Source organism: Alosa pseudoharengus, unplaced genomic scaffold (genome assembly GCF_046254945.1).
Source record: "Alosa pseudoharengus isolate Yale_2024_CS ecotype anadromous, Long Island Sound unplaced genomic scaffold, YU_APseudo_1.1 YU_APseudo_1.1_scf_18, whole genome shotgun sequence".
Lineage (NCBI taxonomy): Eukaryota > Metazoa > Chordata > Actinopteri > Clupeiformes > Clupeidae > Alosa > Alosa pseudoharengus.
In genome coordinates this window covers 35,605,155-35,627,089 of record NW_027468650.1, presented here as the reverse complement: position 1 = coordinate 35,627,089, position 21,935 = coordinate 35,605,155, and the positions used below count along the sequence as shown (strand labels likewise).

General features: G+C 43.5%; 3 protein-coding genes across 5 annotated transcripts in view; 1 reads left to right on the top strand and 2 right to left on the bottom strand.

The window, feature by feature from the left end:
* The window catches only part of fen1 (flap structure-specific endonuclease 1), a 36,452-nt gene extending 35,409 nt beyond the window's left edge, over positions 1-1,043 (bottom strand). The window contains exon 1 of the mRNA XM_076291077.1: positions 971-1,043. Within this exon, the coding sequence (XP_076147192.1) occupies positions 971-1,032 (62 nt within the window). The 5' untranslated portion in view covers positions 1,033-1,043. The remainder of the gene's footprint in view (positions 1-970) is intronic.
* Positions 85-17,102, top strand: tm9sf1 (transmembrane 9 superfamily member 1). Of its 3 annotated transcripts, none has more exons than XM_076291074.1 (9): positions 85-501; positions 1,040-1,260; positions 1,388-1,519; positions 1,760-1,882; positions 2,456-2,814; positions 5,692-5,846; positions 6,272-6,457; positions 13,891-14,164; positions 15,745-17,102. In XM_076291074.1, exons 2-9 carry the CDS (start codon positions 1,048-1,050, stop codon positions 16,136-16,138), a joined length of 1,836 nt encoding a protein of 611 aa, XP_076147189.1. In that variant the 5' UTR covers positions 85-501; positions 1,040-1,047; the 3' UTR covers positions 16,139-17,102. The 3 variants fall into 3 exon arrangements, with proteins under 3 accessions (XP_076147189.1, XP_076147190.1, XP_076147191.1); XM_076291075.1 differs by having other exon boundaries at positions 1,014-1,260; XM_076291076.1 differs by having other exon boundaries at positions 85-557.
* Positions 17,103-18,238: 1,136 nt separating this feature from the next.
* nanog (nanog homeobox) lies at positions 18,239-20,201 on the bottom strand. Its single transcript, XM_076291183.1, has 4 exons — positions 19,820-20,201; positions 19,030-19,388; positions 18,816-18,938; positions 18,239-18,565 (listed from the first exon to the last, which is right to left on the bottom strand). Exons 1-4 carry the CDS (start codon positions 20,199-20,201, stop codon positions 18,239-18,241), a joined length of 1,191 nt encoding a protein of 396 aa, XP_076147298.1.
* Positions 20,202-21,935: the final 1,734 nt, after the last annotated feature.

Genomic DNA, 21,935 nt, shown 5'->3' with positions numbered 1-21,935 from the left:
GATCAGGGGAAAGAAATGGAAACATATCTGCGCTGGTTTAATACGATTGGTTTGGGCTGTATGGTATCCAGAGGGTAAACAGCAAACAAGCGGCCACTGTCGGGACAAATTGTAATGTCCACTTTAAAGAGAATATTTCTTTGTGTTAATACATCTAAAAACAAAATCAGTTATTTTGATATTAGCATTATATAAGCAGGTGGAGGTGTGTAGCGCGTTTTGCCCCGCCCACTCCGGAAAAGTAGTCGACATTATTTTGATTTTTAAGGTGACGTGGAGTAGGCTGTTTCACGGCACTCAGCACGGCATCATGTCGTTTTGAACAGCACAATCAATTTAGGGGTCGAATGTAGCCCTCGCACTATTGTTAATTTGAACGTACATAAGAAGATGTTATGGAATATTTGTATTTGAGTTGGACAGTTTCTCAGAAACACGGATAAGAGAAAGTGACTGTTCCCAGGCCTGGAATCAGAAAAATCCTCCAAGCAGCACCGACAGGTTTGTTAACGTTATCGTAGCCTACTGGAGGAAGCTGCGGTAACGTTACAATAAGAGTTAAGTGCCAACACGGAAATGATGTTAAAAACCCGGCAGATCTGACATGTTTTAACGACGATATGAGAACATCGGTCAAGTATGCTTCTATCTCGCCATTTGGTTTCATCTTGACAACATTTCGCCAGACAGACCAATTAAGTTAGCTTACCAACACAAGTTGCTTACTTGCTAGCTGTCAACTGCCGTTAACTACGGAAATTGCATGCTAAAATCGTCAAAATGTATTTTTTCCGATAACGTTATTATTTATCAAGTGAAGCGAAGGATGTGTTGTCGCACTTTTAAGAACTGTCGCTACATCACTACTGTCGCTACACCTTGCAAAATTAGCTAGAATTCTAGCTAGCGTGGTTAGCTTGGTTGCTATAGGACATTATAACGTGAAAAAAGGTTCTTTTTCATAACTCACATTTTGCTGCTATTAAGTAACGTAAGTGTATGTTTTGACGCAGTGAGGTGAACGTTTTTCATTCACCAGGAGTCGAGATGACGCCAAGGTTGGGTTTATCCAGCCATCAGTACTCCAATGGAGTGAGGAGGTACTGCGTCTTGGCTGTTTGCCTTCTATCTCAAATTGGATGTACGGCAAGCTACAACCAAGGAGATGCAGTCACCCTTTACGTCAACAAAGTTGGTCCTTACCACAATCCCCAGGAGACGTATCACTTCTACACCTTACCTGTCTGTAGGCCAGAACAGGTAAGTCACATGAAGTCTACTAGAAAACAAACATGACACGTGGCCAACAAAAAATGTAACTGTAATGTCCATGTCTTTCTATATCTTGAGTTGGTGCGTTGCAGTTTATGACTCTTGTCCTGCTCAGGTGCGCCATAAAGCCTTAAGCCTTGGAGAGGTGTTAGATGGAGATAGGATGGCAGAGTCGCTATACAAAATCCGCTTCAGGGAAAACACAGACAGACAAACACTGTGCCAAATAACCCTCAACGAGAAAGAGGTAAACCAGCAATCTATGCTCACTGATAAAACAAGAACTTGCTGCTATTTTGATTATTTTTTTAGTTGTTGATTTTAGCAGTTTGGCCAACAACTGATTAAGAACAGCAGTTTAAGCTGGTTCTTGCATGCACGTGGAACCAAATAAAACTGACTATTTGTGTTTTGGTGGCTGTTGGTTCAAGCTGTTCAGTGACACAGGTTATTAATGGCTGCACACTGAGCTGTTTTCTGGTCACAGGTGGAGCAGCTGAGAGAGGCTGTGGAGGAGCTGTATTATTTTGAGTTTGTCCTCGATGACATTCCCATCTGGGGCTTTGTGGGCTACATGGAGGAGAGTGGCTTCCTTCCTCACAGCCATAAGGTTTCTAATTTTTTGCCCTATTTTCTCTTTATCTCTCTGTCTCCTTCTCTCATACACACAGCACACGCGCGCTCACACACACTCACACACTCTGACACACTCTTATTCTTGAGACATCAGGCACAGTCTTCTGTGTAAAGTAATTTTTGTGTTGCTCACCTTTTCACTCTTGCTTTTCCTTCCTACTCAATAACTGGCCCTCCTCCATCCCAATCACTCCCCTGTCTATTTATTGTTGTTTTTTGTTGTCAATGTTTGTCCCTTGCTAAATGTGTAGTGTATTTATTTTGTTTATTTTGTATACACTACAGTCTAAGTCTATAGTCTACATGTATTGTCCCTGTATGTTGTTTTTATGTGTGTGTTACTCTTGTAAGAGTCAGATCATTAACTGAAATGATAGTTGCAGTGTTAGCAGGCACCCAATTAAAATGTCTATCTCACACTATTAACACAGCAACTAGTGACCTTCTCTTTCCAGTGACTGATGGTGTAGTGAACACATTTGCTATGGTATCCTTGTTCTACAAAATCTATGTCAGTTCTCATGGTTCTCAACATTTCCCCTAACAGGTGGGTCTGTGGACTCATCTGGACTTCAACATCGAGTACAATGGCGACTCAGTGATTTTCGCCAATGTGTCGGTGAAGGACGTCAAGCCTGTGCCCCTGGACGAGAGCGGCGGGCTGAGCCCAGGGGGGATGGGGAGCTCGGCTGGCAGCCTGACGGTGACGCACACGTACAGCGTGCGTTGGTTTGAGAGCCCACTGCCGTACGTGCGGCGGGCAGAGCGCCTGCGCGACTACTACTTCTTCCCCAAGACGCTGGAGATCCACTGGCTGTCCATCATCAACTCGCTGGTGCTGGTGGTACTTCTGCTGGGCTTCGTCATCATCATCCTCATGCGCGTGCTCAAGAACGACTTTGCAAGGTAAGCAGAGCAGAGGATGGAAGGACAGTTAGAGGTTCTCCTTAGAGGCATGGAAAGTGCTCACTGGAAAGTAACAAGGCAGTAGTAACATGGATAGTTGGCATAAAATTGAAGTATTTCAGATGTCAATGACAGACATGCACATGTTCCATAATGAACAGAGACAAAACAGTTTGGTAGCAGAGTGTTTTATAATGTAGCAACTAAGCTATCTCCCAGTTGTAAATGCTTATTTGCTTGTGCCCACCTGGGCATAAGGAGTGCAAGCAAACTAAGGAATGAATTCAGTGAACACAATATGAAGTATCAGCAGCAGTGCTATTACACACCATGGTTAGAGTAGAGAGTACCAGTGATGTCATAATAGTAATCACATCAGTTATCCTGTCCTATCCTTTAAGTTATCACAGACTGCAGAAGGCAAGCACAAATATACAGTATTAAATCCAGGTGTATCGAAGATACACAAGTGATCAAATGTGCATATTTGTTAATTGTCTTGGAGTAGAGCAGGGCTAGGATGAAACTGGGGGAGGATGAATCTGAGGAGGACTGAGAAAATATGAGAAGAAATGGGAGGAGGTAGGAGTAGAGGACTCTGTGTGTGCACGTTCCTTCCCTGTGTGTGCACGTTCCTTCCCTGTGTGTATATTTTAGGCAGCAGAACTAGAGTAGAACTAGTGTGAGAACAAGTGACTGAGTTTAATTTGAAACCCTGGACATGTGCTATTTGTGCCAACAGTTATGTGGTACTTCCTTCTTAGTTTGCATTTTACAAACGTTTTTTCAGGCTTAATGCCTCTGTCCAGCCATCTGTCATACAGATAGGGTTGGGTATCGTTTGAATTTGAACGATTCCGATTCCAATTCCGATTTCTTATTTCGATTCCGGTTCCTAACGATTCTCGATTCCGATTTTTTTAAGAGGCAGGATCAAAAAAAGTTTAGGATATTTTAAATGAGCAAGCTAACCAACGGTCTTTCTCAGGGTATCTGCACATTTTCCAAGTGCAAATTTAAAGACTTTTAAGACCTTTTCAAGACATCTAAATGAAACTTAAGACTATACCACGGCAAAAAGATATATATGACTTTATGCAATAGTTTTTTTCCCCTACTAATTTTAACCCCCACTCCATTTTGGATGTCTACAGAAGTTACCAAATATATTTTGGCGAAAGAAAAATAATTGTGTGTGAATTACCTTCAAAGCTATAAATGCCCAATTTTAGGGTCTGGGCTGCTTGCTTTTGAAGCTGGCTGTGGTTTTGCTTACTGCTGAGGCTGACTGTTCTTCACCTGTGTCTGTAGTAGCCTAGGCTACTTGCCAAAGACATGTGCACTGGACTGGATTCCCTTCAATATTTTTTCAAAGTTAGACTAAGCTATTTACATATTTTAATAAGCCTACTTTATATAATGTACTATGTGCATCTATTGTCCAATATGCAGCACAGCAAATTAAAGTTAATCCACTACTTTACATTTTGCATACCAGTTGTATCTAAACCAACCAAAGCTTGACTGAAACATCGTAAAACCATTGACTTGTTTTAAATTAATTAAGAGACAGGTCCTCCTCGCGTGATCCTGCTGAAAACTGCTGGTTTCATCTTAAGCACGCACGTATTATGAACGCACGTTTTTTTTTTATGTAGCCAGTCGCCGACATTCAAAAAATATGCGGTTATAGTTCACAACTTTTGCTAAGTAGGCCTAGCCTACTGGGAAACGCTGGCAAGCAAGCTGCTGGCAGATATTACAGGTAGGCTATAACATTTTCTTCCAGGCTAGGCCAGCAACACACGCTGGAAAGATGCAAACATAATCAACTTAACATACAGTATTTCCTCCTGATTGCGACGCACTGCACATAATTTGAGCAGCAGTCTTCGCGTCCATAGTTTGTGAAACGATGCTGCATCCGAGCAACGATTTTAGATGCCAAGCGCAACTCCAAAAAGGAGAACAAATGAGCGTCCGGCTTGAGGCTGCGCCGGACGCCGGACAGGGCTTTTAAAATCAATATGTCCGGCCTAAATCCGAACGTATGGCCAACCTATCGCTCTTTCTCCCGCTCATTCTACCGTAGGCTTCCTCATTCCACGTAGGCTACCTGTATATCTCTCTGGCCTCAGCTACGGCATATTATTTTGTACATAGGCCTACTGTATTATTACCGTTTTCACACCTTTAACCACACCCGTGAAAAACATCTTCACTCTGCAACCACTACACTTCCTCCCGTAGCCTAATAGCCTAGTCACTTATACAATTGCGTTTTAAATACACGAAACTGGATTGAGACATCACTCGCTCTCTTGCACTCGCTGGCGGTCCCATACGCACATTTAATACCTCTCTTTTGAAAATTCAGTTGTATTTAAGACTATTTAAGGATTCGCGGGAACCCTGCTTTTGAATGAAATAGTCTGACCTTCTCCATGAATTTTAATTCTATGAACTATGCGCTTGGTGTGGTGTTCAGCCGTTTCTTCTTCCGGTCGGCGGACTGGGAATCGAAACTAGGAATCGAAATTTAAACTTTTGAACGATTCCGGGAAAATCGCAAAGATAGTCCCGGTTCCAACCAATACTCGATATTCGATACCCAAGCCTACATACAGATGAATAAGGATGTAGAACCAATACAACAAGGTCACAGGCTTAACTCCTGCTTATCAGATAAAGTGACTTTTGACCTGATGCTACCCCTATGCTGTCAGGAATATAAATATGACCGCAGACCGAGATGTGTGATGGCACTGCTGATACTTTATATTGTCATAAATATGACAGCATACCCCTATGCACAGGCACATTTTAAGATTTAATCAACTGTCATTTCTGAACAGCTCTGGTTCCCTCTATCAACAGGTATAACGTGGAGGAAGATGGTGGTTGCGATGAACTGGACCAAGGGGACAACGGATGGAAAATTATCCACACAGACGTCTTCCGCTTTCCTCCTTATAAAAGTCTGTTGTGTGCAGTGCTGGGTGTCGGAGCACAGTTTCTTACTCTTGCAACAGGTAACTAACAGGTCACTATAAGCTTAAAAGAGGAATTGTGTAAACAATCAGGATAAAAAATATATATTTCTATTCATTTGAATATTTTAACAAACAGGTTTTGGTCAGGTTAGGTCTGCTCTGCATTTTAGCTTAAATTTTATTCTATAGCTGTAGCTTTGTAGCTTAAATGTTAAATTGCTTAATTGTTAATAGCGTATATGTTATTCTATTGCTTTAGCTGTAGCTCTGTAGCTTAGTTGTTAATATGCTTAAATGTTAATAGCTTAAATGTTGCTCTAAGTCGCTTTGGATATATGCGTCTGCCAAATTAATAAATGTAAATGTAAATGGTCACTACTCGAGGAGTTCTGTAGCTTCATCAAACGTGGTTCAGCCTAACCCCCACTTCTCATCCCCCTTGGAAATCCCTCCCCTCTCTGTAGGAATCATCATCATGGCGTTGCTGGGCATGTTTAACGTCCATCGCCATGGCGCCATTAACTCTGCTGCCATTGTGCTGTACGCTCTGACAAGCTGCGTGTCGGGCTACTGCTCCTGCAGCTTCTACACGCAGATCCATGGCCAGCGCTGGGTCTGGAACATCATCCTCACCTCCAGTCTCTTCTCAGGTACCACACCAGCACACTCTGTCCCAAGTCCACTGACTCTGTATGACGCTAGCATACTTACTGTGTACCACACCAGCACACTGACTCTGTATGACCCTAGCATACTTACTGTGTACCACACCAGCACACTGACTCTGTATGACCCTAGCATACTTACTGTGTACAACACCAGCACACTGACTGTATACACCACTAACATACTTACTGTTTATGACACTAGCATATTGACTGTGCACAACACCAGCACACTGACTGTGTACAACACTAGCACACTGACTGTGTCTCAGGCCCACTGACACCGCCTCACCGACTGTATACTTGAACTGAGGGTGTAAAAGCTGAGAAGTAGAACCTTGTCTAGGAAGAGTGCTTGTCATATTGATGCAGTTCATGAAAGGTTATAGCCATAGATATATATGGTTATAGCTCTTGATTTTTTTTGCCAACCAGAATCAATTTAATCTGACTTTTTCAGACTGTACATCAGAATAAAGTACATCAAGTTGACATTCTTTTGCTGAGTTGTTACCCTTCTGGTTGCCATGGCACCGTACAATGGCGACAAGCTACTGTACGAGTTGTGCTCTCCCTACTTTGTGTACTTTTGTTGTTTTTCGTTCCAAATGTACATAACTGCCATATTGTCTATGACCGTATGACTCTCCTAGACATCAGAAACAGTGTAACAGTCAATATTAATGTAACGGGATTACCTATGGAAATTGTTCGGAACTCCACAAGCGGATCGGACATCAGGCCTTCTCATCGGAGGAGGAGAGGGAGACGAGGCGGCGTTTTGGCCAGAATACGACAGCGTCCAACCTGGCCTCCCATCCCTACTCTATTGCTGGCTAATCTGCAGGCCATGGAAAACAAACTGGATGAGCTCCACTGTCGCATCGGCTCATGCAGGGACTTGCGAGAGTGCAGTGTACTCTTTTCCACCGAGACCTGGTTTAGAGCCATACAACCTGGCGGATTCTCTGTACACCGTTCATATCGTAACACTGAGACTACTGGCAAAACAGAAGGAGGAGGTCTCTGTTTTTTTTTTTATCAACGTCTTGGTGCACAAATGTGGAAATAATCTGTCATGTACCCCAGGATTGGAGTATCTGACTATCAAATGCCGCCTGTTTTACCTACCGAGAGAGTTTCCTTCTGTACTACTCACAGCTGTTTACATTCCACCAGACGCGCCTGCTACAGCGGCACTTGATGAACTGTATCTGCAAACGAGAGTCAGCACCAGGAAGCAGTCCCTATCATAACGGGTGACTTCAATCACTTCAACCTGAAAAAAGTCCTTCTCAAATACTACCAGCATGTTACCTGTCCCACCAGGGGTGATAGGACTCTTGACCACTGTTACACCCCACTGAAAGGCTCATACAATCACTTCAAAAGGACCCTGAACAAACTGATCAACATCTTGGACAATGAGTGTCATCCACTCCACAGCACTATTGTTAAGCAGAAGAGCCTGATCAGCTGGAGACTTCGCTCACTGCCTTGCACAACAGACAGACTGAGGAAGTCATTCATCCCCAGGGCCATTGAACTGTTCAATGCATCACTTAAGGGAAGAGGATAAATAGACTTCTCCGCATAGTCTGTCTGCCTCTTCACCACCTCCATGTCTTGAACTGTCTGTCCACTAGCCACTTTACCATTGTCTTCTGCCTCACTGTTTGCGTGCTTCATTAGCACATATGCACAACCCCTCCCTCCATGCCACAGCCGAACTGTGACCACACTTATTCCTTTCTTAATATAGTTATTTATACATAGATATAAACTAGGGCTGTCCAAATAACTGATTAATTTCGATTAATTAATTTGAGAAAAAATAACTGATTAAAAAAATTAGTGCAGATTAATCGATTCCATATGACCTTTGCCCCCGATCTGTTCTAGTCAGTAAAAATTAGACTGTAAAATGAAGGAGAGAGAAGAAAAAATGCTGCCTGGATCATTGATTGGAACATTTACTTTTAAAAAACGGCCTGATGGTGTTGATAAAAAATAAAGTGTTGAAAATAAAGTCCTCTGCAATGTCTGCAGCAAGGAATTTGCATATCACTGGAGTTCATCAACTCTATAGTCGCACATCAATGCAAAGAAATAAGTGTTGACATTGAGGGGAGTGTTAATTTATTTTCATAGTGTCCCCTAGGTTATATCTGTGGCCTGAAATGCCTTGTATGTGAAAAAAACTTCTTCCCGAAGCACTTTATTTTGAATTTATTTTAATTTGAAGCACTTTATTTATTTCCTCAGCATATTAGGTCATATCATAGATTATTATGGCAATTATTTGAACAGTGAAAATAATAATAAATATAAACTTAACCGAAGTGCAATGCTGGTCAGCAGAACACGAGTCTGATCTTCAGGACTGCTTTGAAACAACGGATTGGTCTGAGTTCAAAAACTCCTGCGGACCTGGACGAATACGCCGACTGTGTGTCAGATTATATCAGGTTCTGCATGGACTCGTGTGTGCCTTCCCGAACAGTCCGAACGTTTCCCAACCAGGGGGGCGTTTCCCAAAACCATAGTTGCTAACCTGTTGGCAACTTAGTTGGTTGGCAATGGGAAATTGCATTGCAACCAACAAAGTTGCTAACGTTGCAAAGTTGCTAACTTAGTTAGCAACTAAGGTTTTGGGAAACGCCCCCCAGAAGCCCTGGGTTAACAACGCTGTTCGCCTGAGCCTGAGGGAGAGGACTGCGGCTTTCATTTCCAACGACCCGGTCAGATATAAGATCTCAAGGTACTAAGAAGGAAAATAAAAGAGGCTAAAAAACAGTATGGGAATAAGTTGGAGAATGACTTCAGCGACCCCCGTCGCCTGTGGAAGGGACTGCAGGCGATCACGGACTATAAACAGACATCACCTCTGCTTACTGACATCCCTGCCTCACTTCCAGAAGAGATAAATACATTTTATGCTCGTTTTGAGTCTCACAACTCTATTCTGGTGGACGAAGGTGCATTTCCAGCGGGAGGTGACATCTTACAGGTGTCGAGCTGAGGTGAGCAAAACCTTTCAACGTGTTAATGTTTGCAAAGCTGCCGGCCCTGATGAAGTCTACACTGACATCTTCAACTTGTCCCTTTCACGGTGCACGGTGTTTCAAAGAAACAACAATAGTACCAGTTCCCAAGAAAAGTTCTGTTTCTTGCCTGAATGACTACCAGCCCATCGCCCTAACATCCGTGGTGATGAAGTGCCTGAAGAGACTGGTTGCAGCTTACATCAACACACACCTCCCTGCTTTCCTGGATCAACTCCAGTTTGCATACAAACACAACAGGTCTGTGGATGATGCTATCTCCATTGCCTTGCATACTGCCCTAGCTCACCTGGACAAAAATAACACCTATGTCTAGATGCTGTTCATTGATTACAGCTCTGCCTTTAACACTGTTGTACCATCTAAACTGGTGTTAAAGCACAGACCTGGGACTGAGCAGCCCAATATTCAGTTGGGTGCTGGACATCTTGACCAACAGGCCCCAGTTAGTTAAAATAGGCAACAGGAAATCATCCAAGCTGATGCTCAACACTGGCATCCCACAAGGCTGTTGTCTCAGGCATGAAAACAACAGCATCATCAAATTTGCAGATGACACTACAGTGATTGGCCTCTTTAGCAACAACAATGAGTACTCCTACAGAAAGGAGGTGAGAGACTTGACTGTATGGTGCCACAACAACAACCTCTTCCTGAACATCAGCAAAACTAAGGAGATAGTCATCGACTTCAGGAAGAAAGGTGGCAATCACGTCCTTCTCTGCATCAATGATTCACCTGTGGAAATGGTCAGCAGTTTTCGGTTCCTGGGCATACAGATCACCGACTCCCTTTCACGGTCCCTTCACTCCATCTGTATCCTCAATAGGGATCCGAAACACGGTTCTAATATGGCACGGGTGCCAACGCAAACGGTAGTAACTACATCGAATAACAACGTGGATTTCGGTGCCACTTAAATCTCTGACGTTTTTTTTATTTTTTATACGAGGCATCACTGCACATCATGCGCCAGTTCTAACGTCTTACTCTGATAGCAACACATCCAGATACAGTTAGCTAACATAAACACTGTATGTATAAGCATAAGCTTAGGGGTTCATCACCAGGCTAGTGAACAGTGTTTGACAGCTTGCATGAGCCTATGCCAAGTAAAGTAGGCCTAGCTTACTTTAAAGCAAGATCACAAGCTCCTGTCAAAATCTAGCAGTAGGCCTATCTACACAAAAGCAAAAGACTATGAAACAACATCAGCAGTATACTTTACACAATAACCTTGCTAATGTGCTAACTGTCATTTATTTGAAATGTTATCAGCAAAGTTGTAATGTGAAAACTTTATTTCACAGTGTGTTCCGATTAACATAATGATATTAATCTTTCATGTGCATAGGCGCATATAGCATCACAATTAATATGAAGATCATGCCAAAAGTTAGCCTAGAAATCTAGACGCACCCTAGCGGCAGCAAATGTAATTTGAGGAAATGTAATTTGCTGCCCGGGCTAGTCTAGCAACTCTCCGTTGGCTTGCGAGCTGGAAAAATTAAACTTCGATAGGGCCAATCACATCGTGTATAGAGACGTTAGGCGGGCTTAACAGAATGATTGATGGCAGAGTTGCAACGGTTCGGCTTGAATTCCCTGCTACTTGAAAACAAAGAAGATGGATGTTGCTGTTGGCGAACAGCGTGACACGAGTTAAGCTTTTTTTAAGTTGGCAAAAGTTTGAACTAGCCAACTAGCTCCGCTGGTGGGAAAACGCATGGGATTCATGAGTTGTCCTATTGCGTGCAGAGGGAATTTGAAAGACAACCGATTATCCCGCTCCTCGGACTGAGCACCGCCAATGGTGAGTCCCCAGACCGTAAATGTAATTTGAGGAAATGTAATTTGCTGCCCGGGCTAGTCTAGCAACTCTCCGTTGGCTTGCGAGCTGGAAAAATGAAACTTCGATAGGGCCAATCACATCGTGTATAGAGACGTTAGGCGGGCTTAACAGAATGATTGATGGCAGAGTTGCAACGGTTCGGCTTGAATTCCCTGCTACTTGAAAACAAAGAAGATGGATGTTGCTGTTGGCGAACAGCGTGACACGAGTTAAGCTTTTTTTAAGTTGGCAAAAGTTTGAACTAGCCAACTAGCGCCGCTGGTGGGAAAACACATGGGATTCAGGAGTTGTCCTATTGCGTGCAGAGGGAATTTGAAAGACAACCGATTATCCCGCTTCTCGGACTGAGCACCGCCAATGGTGAGTCCCCAGACCCTACATTTTAATGTGAGTCTGGCTCGCCAGGCTAGCCAAATTTGCCTTATCAATAAAAAAAAAAACAATTCATGCTTTAGATCATTTTATTGTAAAAACAAAGTACCGGTTCAGGCACCGTTTTTTCACCGGCACTATTTTAAAGGTATCGATTTAGCACCGGTATCGGATAAAACCCAAACGATACCCAACCCTAATCCTCAAGAAGGCACAGCAGAGACTGTTCTTTCTGAGGAGGCTAAAGAGCTTTGGGGTGGAAACAAAATGCTGCACTATTAAAAGCGTCCTGACTGGATGCATCACAGTGTGACACCTGTCTGCTCATGATCTCAAAGTGTTGTCAAGGACTGTCAGGACTGCATCCAAAATCTTTGGGGCTGACCTCCCTCAGCTTCAAATCTCTACTTCACACGCTGTCAAAGGGAGAGCTGAGCCCATCATCCAGCTCACTCCCTCTTCTCTCTGCTTCCCTCTGGCAGTTTTTTTTCCCCACAAGCTGTCAGAATCCTAAATGTCCCATGTCCATGAGATTTTATTTATGCTTTGCATGCAAGTATAGTGGTTGTGTATGTGTGTGCATATGTGTGTGTGGGGGTGTGTATATATATTTATGGCTGTATGGCTTTGCTATCTACACCACCTCCTTGGGACAGATTATCCGTTCGCATGGCTTCTCATACCACTGCTATGCAGACGACACACAGCTCTATCTGTCCTTTCCACCTGATGACCCCTTGGTTTCAGCACGGATCTCGGATTGCCTCTCAGACATAGCTACATGGATGAAGGCACACCACCTCCAGCTGAACCTCTCAAAGACTGAACTGCTGGTCCTCCCAGCTAAACCTACCATACACCACGACATCAACATCAAATTTGACTCTCTGTCTGTTTCACCTACCAGGACTGCAAGAAATCTAGGAGTTGTTCTCGACAACCAACTAAACTTCTCAGATCATGTTGCCTCAGTCGCCCGGTCATGCCGTTTCGCACTCTACAATATACGGAAAATCAGGACTTACTTAACTCAAGATGCCACCCAACTTCTGGTTCAGGCAATAGTCATCTCACGACTTGACTACTGCAACGCCCTCCTGACAGGTCTCCCAGCCTGCGCAGTGAAACCACTTCAGATGATCCAGAACGCGGCGGCGCGCCTGGTCTACAACCAACCCAAGAGGGCACATGTTACCCCGCTACTCATCCAGCTACATTGGCTACCTATGGCGGCCCGCATCAAATTCAAGGCTCTAACGCTTGCCTACAAAGTAGTCTCCGGTTCTGCTCCCACCTACTTGAATGCCTTCATACAGACATACGCTACCTCCAGACCGCTGCGCTCCTCAGACGAACGACGTCTAGCTCTACCTCCGGTACGCTCAGGCCAATCCAAACTTTTCTCATCTGTTGTTCCTCGTTGGTGGAACACACTGCCAGTTCCTACAAGGGCAGGGAAATCCCTCTCCATTTTCAAAAAACTCCTGAAGACCCAGCTCTTTAGAGAACATCTCCTCTCATAGCAACACTACAACAAGTCTTGCTGATCTTAGCACTCACCAGCCGTCTTAAACGGACACGTAACTGTTAAAAACAGCACTCACTGATGCACTTATTCTTACTGTACTTATTCTTATGTTTTTTTTAAATTGTCCTAATATTGTTGAGAATCGCTCTAAAACTTAAACTGTTTACCATGTTGTTAGTCGCTTTGGTTAAAAATGCGTCAGCCAAATGTAATGTAATGTAATGTAATGTAATGTAATGTAATAATGGTGTTGATAGTTTGGCTATATGTGGTACTGCACAGTCCTTCTTCAACTCTCTTTATTTAAGCTCCCCCCTACTGTCCTCCTGTGTTTATTTAGCCCTCCTTGTACTAATGCAACTGTGGCACAAGAATTTTGCTATACTGCAAAGTATATCTGACAATAAAACTTGAAAGTACTTGTCAGCGAATTTTTAGAAGACCACTAAAGAGTTTGCTATTTAAAAATAAATTATAGGGAGAGTGGAAATGTGGTAATTCTTTTGAAACCCACAGCCCTCACACACGCCTTTCCTTTGTCTTTCTCTTCCTTTCTTTCTTTTCTTTCTCTCACCCACTTTCTCCTCATCTTTTGTCTCAGCTCCTCTCTTCATCACGTGGAGCGTGGTGAACTCGGTCCACTGGTGGAGCGGCTCCACCCAGGCCCTGCCCGCCTCCACCGTGCTGCTGTTGCTAGGCGCCTGGATGCTCGTGGGCTTCCCCCTAACCGTCATCGGTGGCATCGTGGGCAAGAACCGGGCGGGCAGCTTCCAGGCGCCGTGCCGCACGCGCAACATCCCCCGGCAGATCCCCCAGCAGCCCTGGTACAAGCACACTGCCGTGCACATGGCCATCGGAGGCTTCCTCCCTTTCAGGTGAGTCACAGGAAGTCCCTTAGAACAGTCCGACATGTTTGTGTCAAGCTCTGCTTTATGACTTGAAGATCTGGGATAGATTTAAGCAATAAGCCCCGAGAGGCCTTAGGTTACACTGATTCTACAACAGCTAAAGGGCGTTGTTAGGCACGACGCGCTAGCGGAGTGCCCAAAACCCCCCTTAGCTGCTGTAGAATCAGTGTAACCTACGGACTCGAGTGGCTTATTGCTTTTCTAAAACTGTTATAAATGCCTGGCCAAGTTTCATAAAGTAAAGCCACAGCAACTAGAAATATAACGAGTTATTCCTAGATAATCATTCTTCTGCCAATAAATATATTTCCTCTATCTGAATGGTTGCCAAGCAACGTCGGGATGCAGCTACTTTAACTTTTGTATCAAGTTATGGTAGCGTAGTAATATAGAACGCAATGCGGTCAAGGTGTATGTTTATGCTGCATTTTACAACGGCATCAAACGCGATTCAGCCAATCACAATCAAGGACCGGAACTATCAGTTTTAGAATGATACTTAATTCATTTCATTCAAATTACCAGTGTTTTTTCAAAGTTCTCAATGTCTCGTTTTAATTTTTTTGTGTCAACCGTTCCCGGGACACTGAAAGACTAAGCTGCATGAAACTTGGTGGGCATGTAGCCCCACAAGGATGACTGAACCATTGATTTTCATTTTGATCAGTCGCCCAGAGTTTTGTGGAATTCCATTCATGGGGGGCAATACAATAAATTAATTTATGTGTACATTTAATGACTGTACACAAATTGGCCTGCAGATGGTGGTGTTGAACGAAGGGTTGCTGGATGAAGTTGAAATGTACATGCACACACAGGCATATACAAGCATGCATGCATGCACGCACACACACAGGCACATAAACATACACACACACACACACACAGGGCTGGGACGGTAACCACATTACCGCAACACCGCGGTCACGTGAGATATCTTCCTGTTAGGAAATCGTAGAAGACTCAAAAAGAGATAAAAAATACTGCTTAAAGAGTTGGATGCAATAGTTAAATGAACTCTTTACTTTTCAGCACTTCAGAGGTGTTAACAAAATGCGGCGCATATCCACTTGCTGGTTACAATGTTGTAGAAAATATAAAAAGAGTAAATCCACAAAAAGGAAAACTGAGTAAATCCACAAATAGAGAAAAAAGAAAATACAATAAAAATAGTAAATCCACAACTGAAAAAAAAGAGAATATAAGGAAAAAAGTGGCCTACTGGTAAATGTGCAGGACATTTAGGTTCTGCTGTAGACCCTCTTCTGTTGGAGACAGCAGAACCAAGTCATCCGCAAAAAGAAGAAATTTGATTTCGGAGTCATTTAATAGGAGGCCAGGAGCTGCTGACTGCTCGAGTCTTTTTGCCAATTCATTAATATATATATATTGAAGAGGGTCGGTGATAGAGGACAGCCCTGTCTCACACCCCATTCTTGAGTGAAGAATTCTGTTTGTTTGTTTCCAATTTGAATTGCACATTTGTTGTTTAAGTACATTGTTTTTATTATGTTGTATGTTTTTCTCTCTCCCCCCCCTCCCCCCAGTGCCATCTCGGTGGAGCTATACTACATCTTTGCCACAGTGTGGGGCCGTGAGCACTACACACTGTACGGCATCCTGCTCTGCGTCTTCGCCATCCTGCTCTCGGTAGGCGCCTGCATCTCGGTGGCGCTCACCTACTTCCTGCTGTCAGGCGAGGACTACCGCTGGTGGTGGCGCAGCGTTCTCAGCACAGGCTCCACGGGCATTTTCATCTTCGTCTACTCCGTCTTCTATTACCGCAACCGCTCGAGCATGAGCGGCGCCGTGCAGAGCGTGGAGTTCTTCGGCTACTCACTGCTGACTGCGCTCGTCTTCTCGCTCATGCTTGGCACAGTCTCCTTCTGGGCCTCACTGACCTTCATACGCTATATCTACCGGAGCCTTAAGATGGACTGAGGATTTAGGGTTTGCGCCTACGGGCAATTCTAGGGCATGGCTAAACACACACACACACACACACACACACACACACACACACACACACACACACACACCATACTCAGTCAACGTACACACACGCCTCTTAAATATTCAAATGATCCAAGTCCCACCTTCCCCAAGGTCCCCATGTTAAGCAGTTTGGCATAGGGAAGGGTTGAGTGTGGACGCTTACAGGAGTATTCTGTGCGGGCAGGCTTCGCCAAACTCCAGCTGATTGTTGAGTTATGCCTGAGCTGGTTTTTTTTTTTCCTTTTTGAGTTTTTAAGACTTTGGTAGATGCTGTCACAGCAGGCATCCATGAGTTACTCTCTCTAAGGATTTTTTGTTGAAAGAAGGGAAGGGGGGAAAAATAACTGGTTGGGGGAAAAAACAACTGGTTGGGGAAAAAACAACTGGTTGGGGGAATACTGCAGAACTGACTTACATATAGAGCCCAATAAAAAGCTCAAGTCATTTGTAGTTCAGTAACTTTAGAAAAATGAAGAAAAAAATAAATAAAACCACAGGTGTCTTTGATGGCTGCCATGGAGCAAGCGGTACTCCAGGAGAGCAGAGAAAAACGTGAAGCGGAGGCCTTCATTCTTACAAAGGTGAACAGGGGAAACATGCAACTGGACCAATCAGAGTTCAAAAGGGAGGAAGAAGGTTTGGTAGGTGTATGGAGTGAAGGCTGTGGTGCTCTGTCAGGGGAATGCAGCCTCGGTGCAAAAGAGTGTATGAAAGTGCAATATCCATATGTGGATGGGTGGGGTTGTGTTTGAAGTTTGAAGTAGACATGTTGAGCACACACACGTGTCAGATGTGTCGGGTTAAGGGAGCAATATCATGTACTATAGTTACCATCAACTGTGATAAATTAAGTTGTAAATATACAATGTTTTCAATAAAAATCACATCTTTTTTATTACAAATCACCAAAGCAATCAGTTACCTTTTCTCATATTACATACTTTCATGACATTGTTTGATCAGGTCAGGTCATTCAATAGAAAAATGTAGGCCTACAAAAGATTGAATCAAGTTTTCTGCAAATGTTTGCTTCTATAACCATTTCCATGGAGAATATAGCGTGCCCCTACTTCTTTTGCAGAAGCATGGCTTTCATTCAAGGTCCAAGTGAAGTAAGGGCTGATGTGCTGATCAAACAAACAAGCATTTACTTAAGACACTTAATGTTCACTGAAAGTCTGTCGCAGCAATGAACCACTAACTGTCAACACATTTTGGCTTATGTAGCCATCTTTGTGGCTTAAAGCAAAGGAGTTCTGTGTGAAGTAATTAGAATTCTCACGGCACATAATATCCTCAACAGCCTGGCTCATGCCCAAATTCCTGCCCAAGACCAAGCCTTGCATTTTACTGCAGTGGTTCCAAGGTCCATAACTTCAAATCAAAAGAATGTTTACCTGAGCTTATCGTCTACTATAGTCCTTAACTACACTAAAGTTGGCAACATTTTGATTGAAACAAGCAAGAAACTGCACTTTTAACCACAAAAATGAAGAATGAATTAAATATAAGCAAATGCAACATTTATTGTAGGACCACTTTGGAACTCCGGTTGGGCAAGTGGTCAAGATCACAAACACTTCTGTTTTTTGGTCACGTTTAAGATAATCAATTTTAAGGTATCTCGCAACAATGCTGAACACATTACGCATCATACAATATACACATTCAACCTGCAACAAGAATCAGTGCAGCAACATCCCCATTTCTGTACATATTATGAGTAGTGCATTGCATAAAGGCTGAATTAAATACATCTCATCAAAAGCATTGGTAATCATAAGCTAATGGGCAAGATTAAATACTCTGAGGTAAAAAGGTAGAAAAATAGAACTCGAAAGTAAAAAAAATTGCTCATAATGTAAAGCCATGAAGCAGCCAGCATAGTGTTTTACAGAGATGCAAGAAAAAAACAAGGCATCTCAAGACTGCATCTAAAAATATATACACAATTTATAAAACACCAGGGTCATGACATCTCTTAAAACAAAAACTATGTACATGTTCACATAATAAAGGTCTCTGGCCTTATCTACAGGCAATGATTCAGGATGACCACTGGGTGGCACTATGCACCATGGCCATGTGCGTTGGGCTGCTACCAGCATCCACCCCATTCCCATCGTCAGAATTGATGCTGGTGTTGCCATTGGGGGGCATAAAGTTGGCAGGGCTGGGGTACTCGTAATGGGACATTGTCGGTGGGAGAGGCCAGTTGCCCTGAGGCCTACCAGTTCCCTGGGGAGGAGAGTGCGGTCGCATGTAGCTGGGGTAGAAGGCTGCAGGTTGGGGGGAACTCTTCTTGAAGACGGCCTCTCTTAGTTGAGGGTTTGAATACGGGTCCTGAAGTAATGTTTGGGAATCCGTCTGGAACTAAAGGAAGAGAAGCTGTTAAGAGGCAGCCCAAAACATGGTTTAACCATAAACTAAGTAACCATAAAAAAAGTTTAGTGGTTTTGTTGGTGTGTGACGTCCTGCCTTTAAGGCTTTGCTCCAACTTTAGGAGTGCCTCCATAGTGGACGGGCCATACTCTTCCCCTGTATTGTTGCCCGTCTGCCAGGGAGGAGGCAGGCTGCACACAGACTGGGGGGGGGGGGGGGTTAATCTGTTCAAAGCACTGACCTGAGAATGTGGAGCTGGTGGTACACTGGGGTATCCAGAGTTGGCATACCGCTCCGACACCCAACCATTTTCCTTCTGGTGCCTTTTGAGCTTCATTCTCCTATTCTGGAACCATGTCTTCACCTTGAAAGTATCAAAATATGTCAATTCAACAGTTCACATTTTGCACAATTTGTAGGCCAACAATTTAGATGGCAAATGTATGACCACTCACTTGTTTGTAGGTCAACCCAGTAACTCCAGCTAGGGTCTTCATTTCTGCAGGGGTGAGGTACCTCTGCATGCTGAACCGGTGAGTCAGTGCATTCATCTGGCCCTCCGAAAACGCAGTACGTACTTTGGCCTTGCGGTTCGGTGTTTTTCCTGGTGGTGACTGAGGGATGGCAACAGCGCCCTGGCCCGGTCGCACGTCGTTCAGACTTGGCTCATCCCCAATGGTAAGGGAGCTGGACACGACCTCTGTGCCATCTGGACTGCCACTGACAGTCTCATCATCCGTTTCCTTCTTGGCCCATGTGGCGGGGTTTTCCGGAGGAATGCATCCTTCCCTGCTACTGCCCGAACTCCATGAATCTACAAGAGACCGCCAGACATTGAGCAGCGTATTCTAAATTGTACATCTCCGAGTGCAATGAAATAACTCGACAGAAATCGTTCATCCCGTGCATGTCTTGTGTTTAGCCACAGTGTGGCGCTACTTCACTGCAATTGCACTCATTCAACGTTCGCTAAACATGGAGAATGCAGCATACACATACTTCTCCTTTGTAGAAGAGATCGTGGTTTTCGTTCAAGATCCAAGTAAAGTAAGTACTGAAGCGCTGAACGCCAAATATACAAGCATTTACTTTAACTTAACGTACACTTCTAAACGTTTTAACTGAAACGGTCTACGACGCAGCAAAGAACCACTAACTCAACCGCCAAATGGTGCTAACATTAGCCGGCTAGGGTAACTAGCGGACGTGTGCATTTGCAAATTGTTGCCAATTACATTCCATTACCTGGTGTGTGGGCCTCAGAGTCACTGGGGTTATCACTTCCTGCTCGCTCGCTCTCCTTTGTGTGATCCTCATAATGACTGCTGCGATTTTGAGAGAGGAAAAGTCTGCCACTCTGCGTGTGAGTGTCGGAGAAATACAGCATTGGACCAGGGTAGTGAGCTGTGCTATTCGACGTGATTTGCTCGGGGCTCCCAGGTGGAGACTGGTGTGGTGCTTGCGTCTGGTAGTAACCTCCATTGACTCCGGGATGATTGTAGGTCGTCTCGGTCCAGTTCAGGTTTGGATGAGTTTGTTCAGAGCCAGGTGGATAGAGCAGTCCGTAAGCATATGCGTGGTATGAAGGGTTGAAGTTGTAGCTTACCGGCACCTTCCAGTCCGCCATAGTTTGGATAATTCCGTTAACGTTAGCAACTTATGTAAAAAAAAAACTTATTTAAAACCTTATTTTAATTAGCTAGTTTATGAGCCCGAGGTTCGGCCTCTAGTCCAGCATAAACTCAACCTATAACTTTACGGATTACAGAAAGACGAAACCAGTCTAATTGCGCATAGTTAAATGCACAAACCCCACAGCCTTCAAACCATCAAACAGTGTAGGTTATTCAAGGGGTTTTTATAGTCATGGAAGATCAGCAGTGAGGGTGTTGACTTTGGGGGTGTGACTGAAGAGATAGCATCTAGATAGACTAATCAGACCATTTCTTGAGTATAGGCTTTGATTGCAATCACGCCCCCCGCCCATTAGGCCTACAGTGTATGTTTTCTGAAAGGTATCATCGACAAAAGTTCGAACATAAAGGTAAAAGAAAGAACATTCAGAATTTACATTTGATCACTTCCTCAATAACAACAAACATTTTCTATGTCATGTATTGTGCAAAAGATAGGACTGTAAACTTACAGTGACCTAATGTAGATGTTTTTATCCACATGTTCAGACTGGGACTGAATGTTGTGAAGTGAAGCATTGCTTACATCACGAATGGGTTAATTTACTTAAATACCTGAATTTTCATTCATGTTGAAGTTAGTAGTAAGACTATTACAATTTTCGGAATTGAATAAAACATAACCCCTGGGTAAAAAAGTATATATATATCTATCTATCTATCTATCTATCTATCTATCTATCTACCCCACCTGCACCCACTGTTCAGTGAATTGCAGTTCCATTAAATCCTTTAACCAAAGTAGGCTTGGACCAACACAGAGCATCTCAGATACCAAATGAGGAGTTAGCCCCCCTTATGGATTAGTCTGATTTAAACAGTTGTAGGCACTTTCGCTGTTTCACAAACTATTTGCCTTAGACCGAAATAGATTATATTTACTTGTTTTGCTTTGTTTTTTGTGCAATTTGTATTTTGCTATTTGATGAGTATAGCCTATAGGTAGTCTAAAATAGACTAGAAAGTGCTTTTGGATGGAGCTGTAACTTTGTTGGTCATTGTGGAATGATTAACCTATCTTGCGCTATTTCCAACTGGTTTTAAGATTTTAAAGTTAACCGTTGTGTGGATAATGCCATCAGCCTCTGGCATCAGTGTCTTAAACGTAGCTAGATATTGCGTGTTTTTTTAAGGAGACGGGAGCTGCTGGTACATGTTTACCATGCATGTTTACGTCCACAACCTGTTGCATTGCAGCGCCATTGCGTCACTGGAGTTGCTTGAATGAACCTGAGTTGACGGAATATTATCATCTAAATGGGTTCGTTTGTAGTCTAACGCCTCGACGATATTAGAATGAGAATGATTTAGATGGAGCCCAAAATATGTGATAACGATTAGCCCATCGGACGATCAGCGCAGGCCACAGATCTCTGGGCAGGGACAGATGAGGTGAGAAAAGGTTTGCAGGGGGGGTAGACTACTCGATTTGGAATGTTTTCAATCTTAAAGACGTAGACTATTTTTGTTGTCTTGAGAAGCTTCTAGATTGTAGCAAATGATGAAAATACAACGTCTAACTGTATCCAAGTGAGTAGCCCAAATGCACCATTCTCTGTTCAATGCACAGTCCACATCTGGAAGGTATAGCCTACTGTTTAAGCATTTCGAAATTGAAGTCGAAAATAGGGGAATTTGTTTATCAGTGTTCCATCAGAAATATATAG

Excerpts from the sequence above, each read along its gene's own strand:
- tm9sf1 (XM_076291074.1), top strand. The coding sequence starts at position 1,048 with ATGACGCCAAGGTTGGGTTTATCCAGCCATCAGTACTCCAATGGAGTG. Across the intron at positions 1,261-1,387 it reads CTGTCTGTAGGCCAGAACAG|GTGCGCCATAAAGCCTTAAG; the intron begins GTAAGTCACATG and ends TGTCCTGCTCAG. Across the intron at positions 1,520-1,759 it reads TAACCCTCAACGAGAAAGAG|GTGGAGCAGCTGAGAGAGGC; the intron begins GTAAACCAGCAA and ends TTCTGGTCACAG.
- nanog (XM_076291183.1), bottom strand. The coding sequence starts at position 20,201 with ATGGCGGACTGGAAGGTGCCGGTAAGCTACAACTTCAACCCTTCATAC. Across the intron at positions 18,939-19,029 it reads CTGGGTTGACCTACAAACAA|GTGAAGACATGGTTCCAGAA; the intron begins GTGAGTGGTCAT and ends GATACTTTCAAG. Across the intron at positions 18,566-18,815 it reads CACCAGCTCCACATTCTCAG|TTCCAGACGGATTCCCAAAC; the intron begins GTCAGTGCTTTG and ends CTCTTCCTTTAG.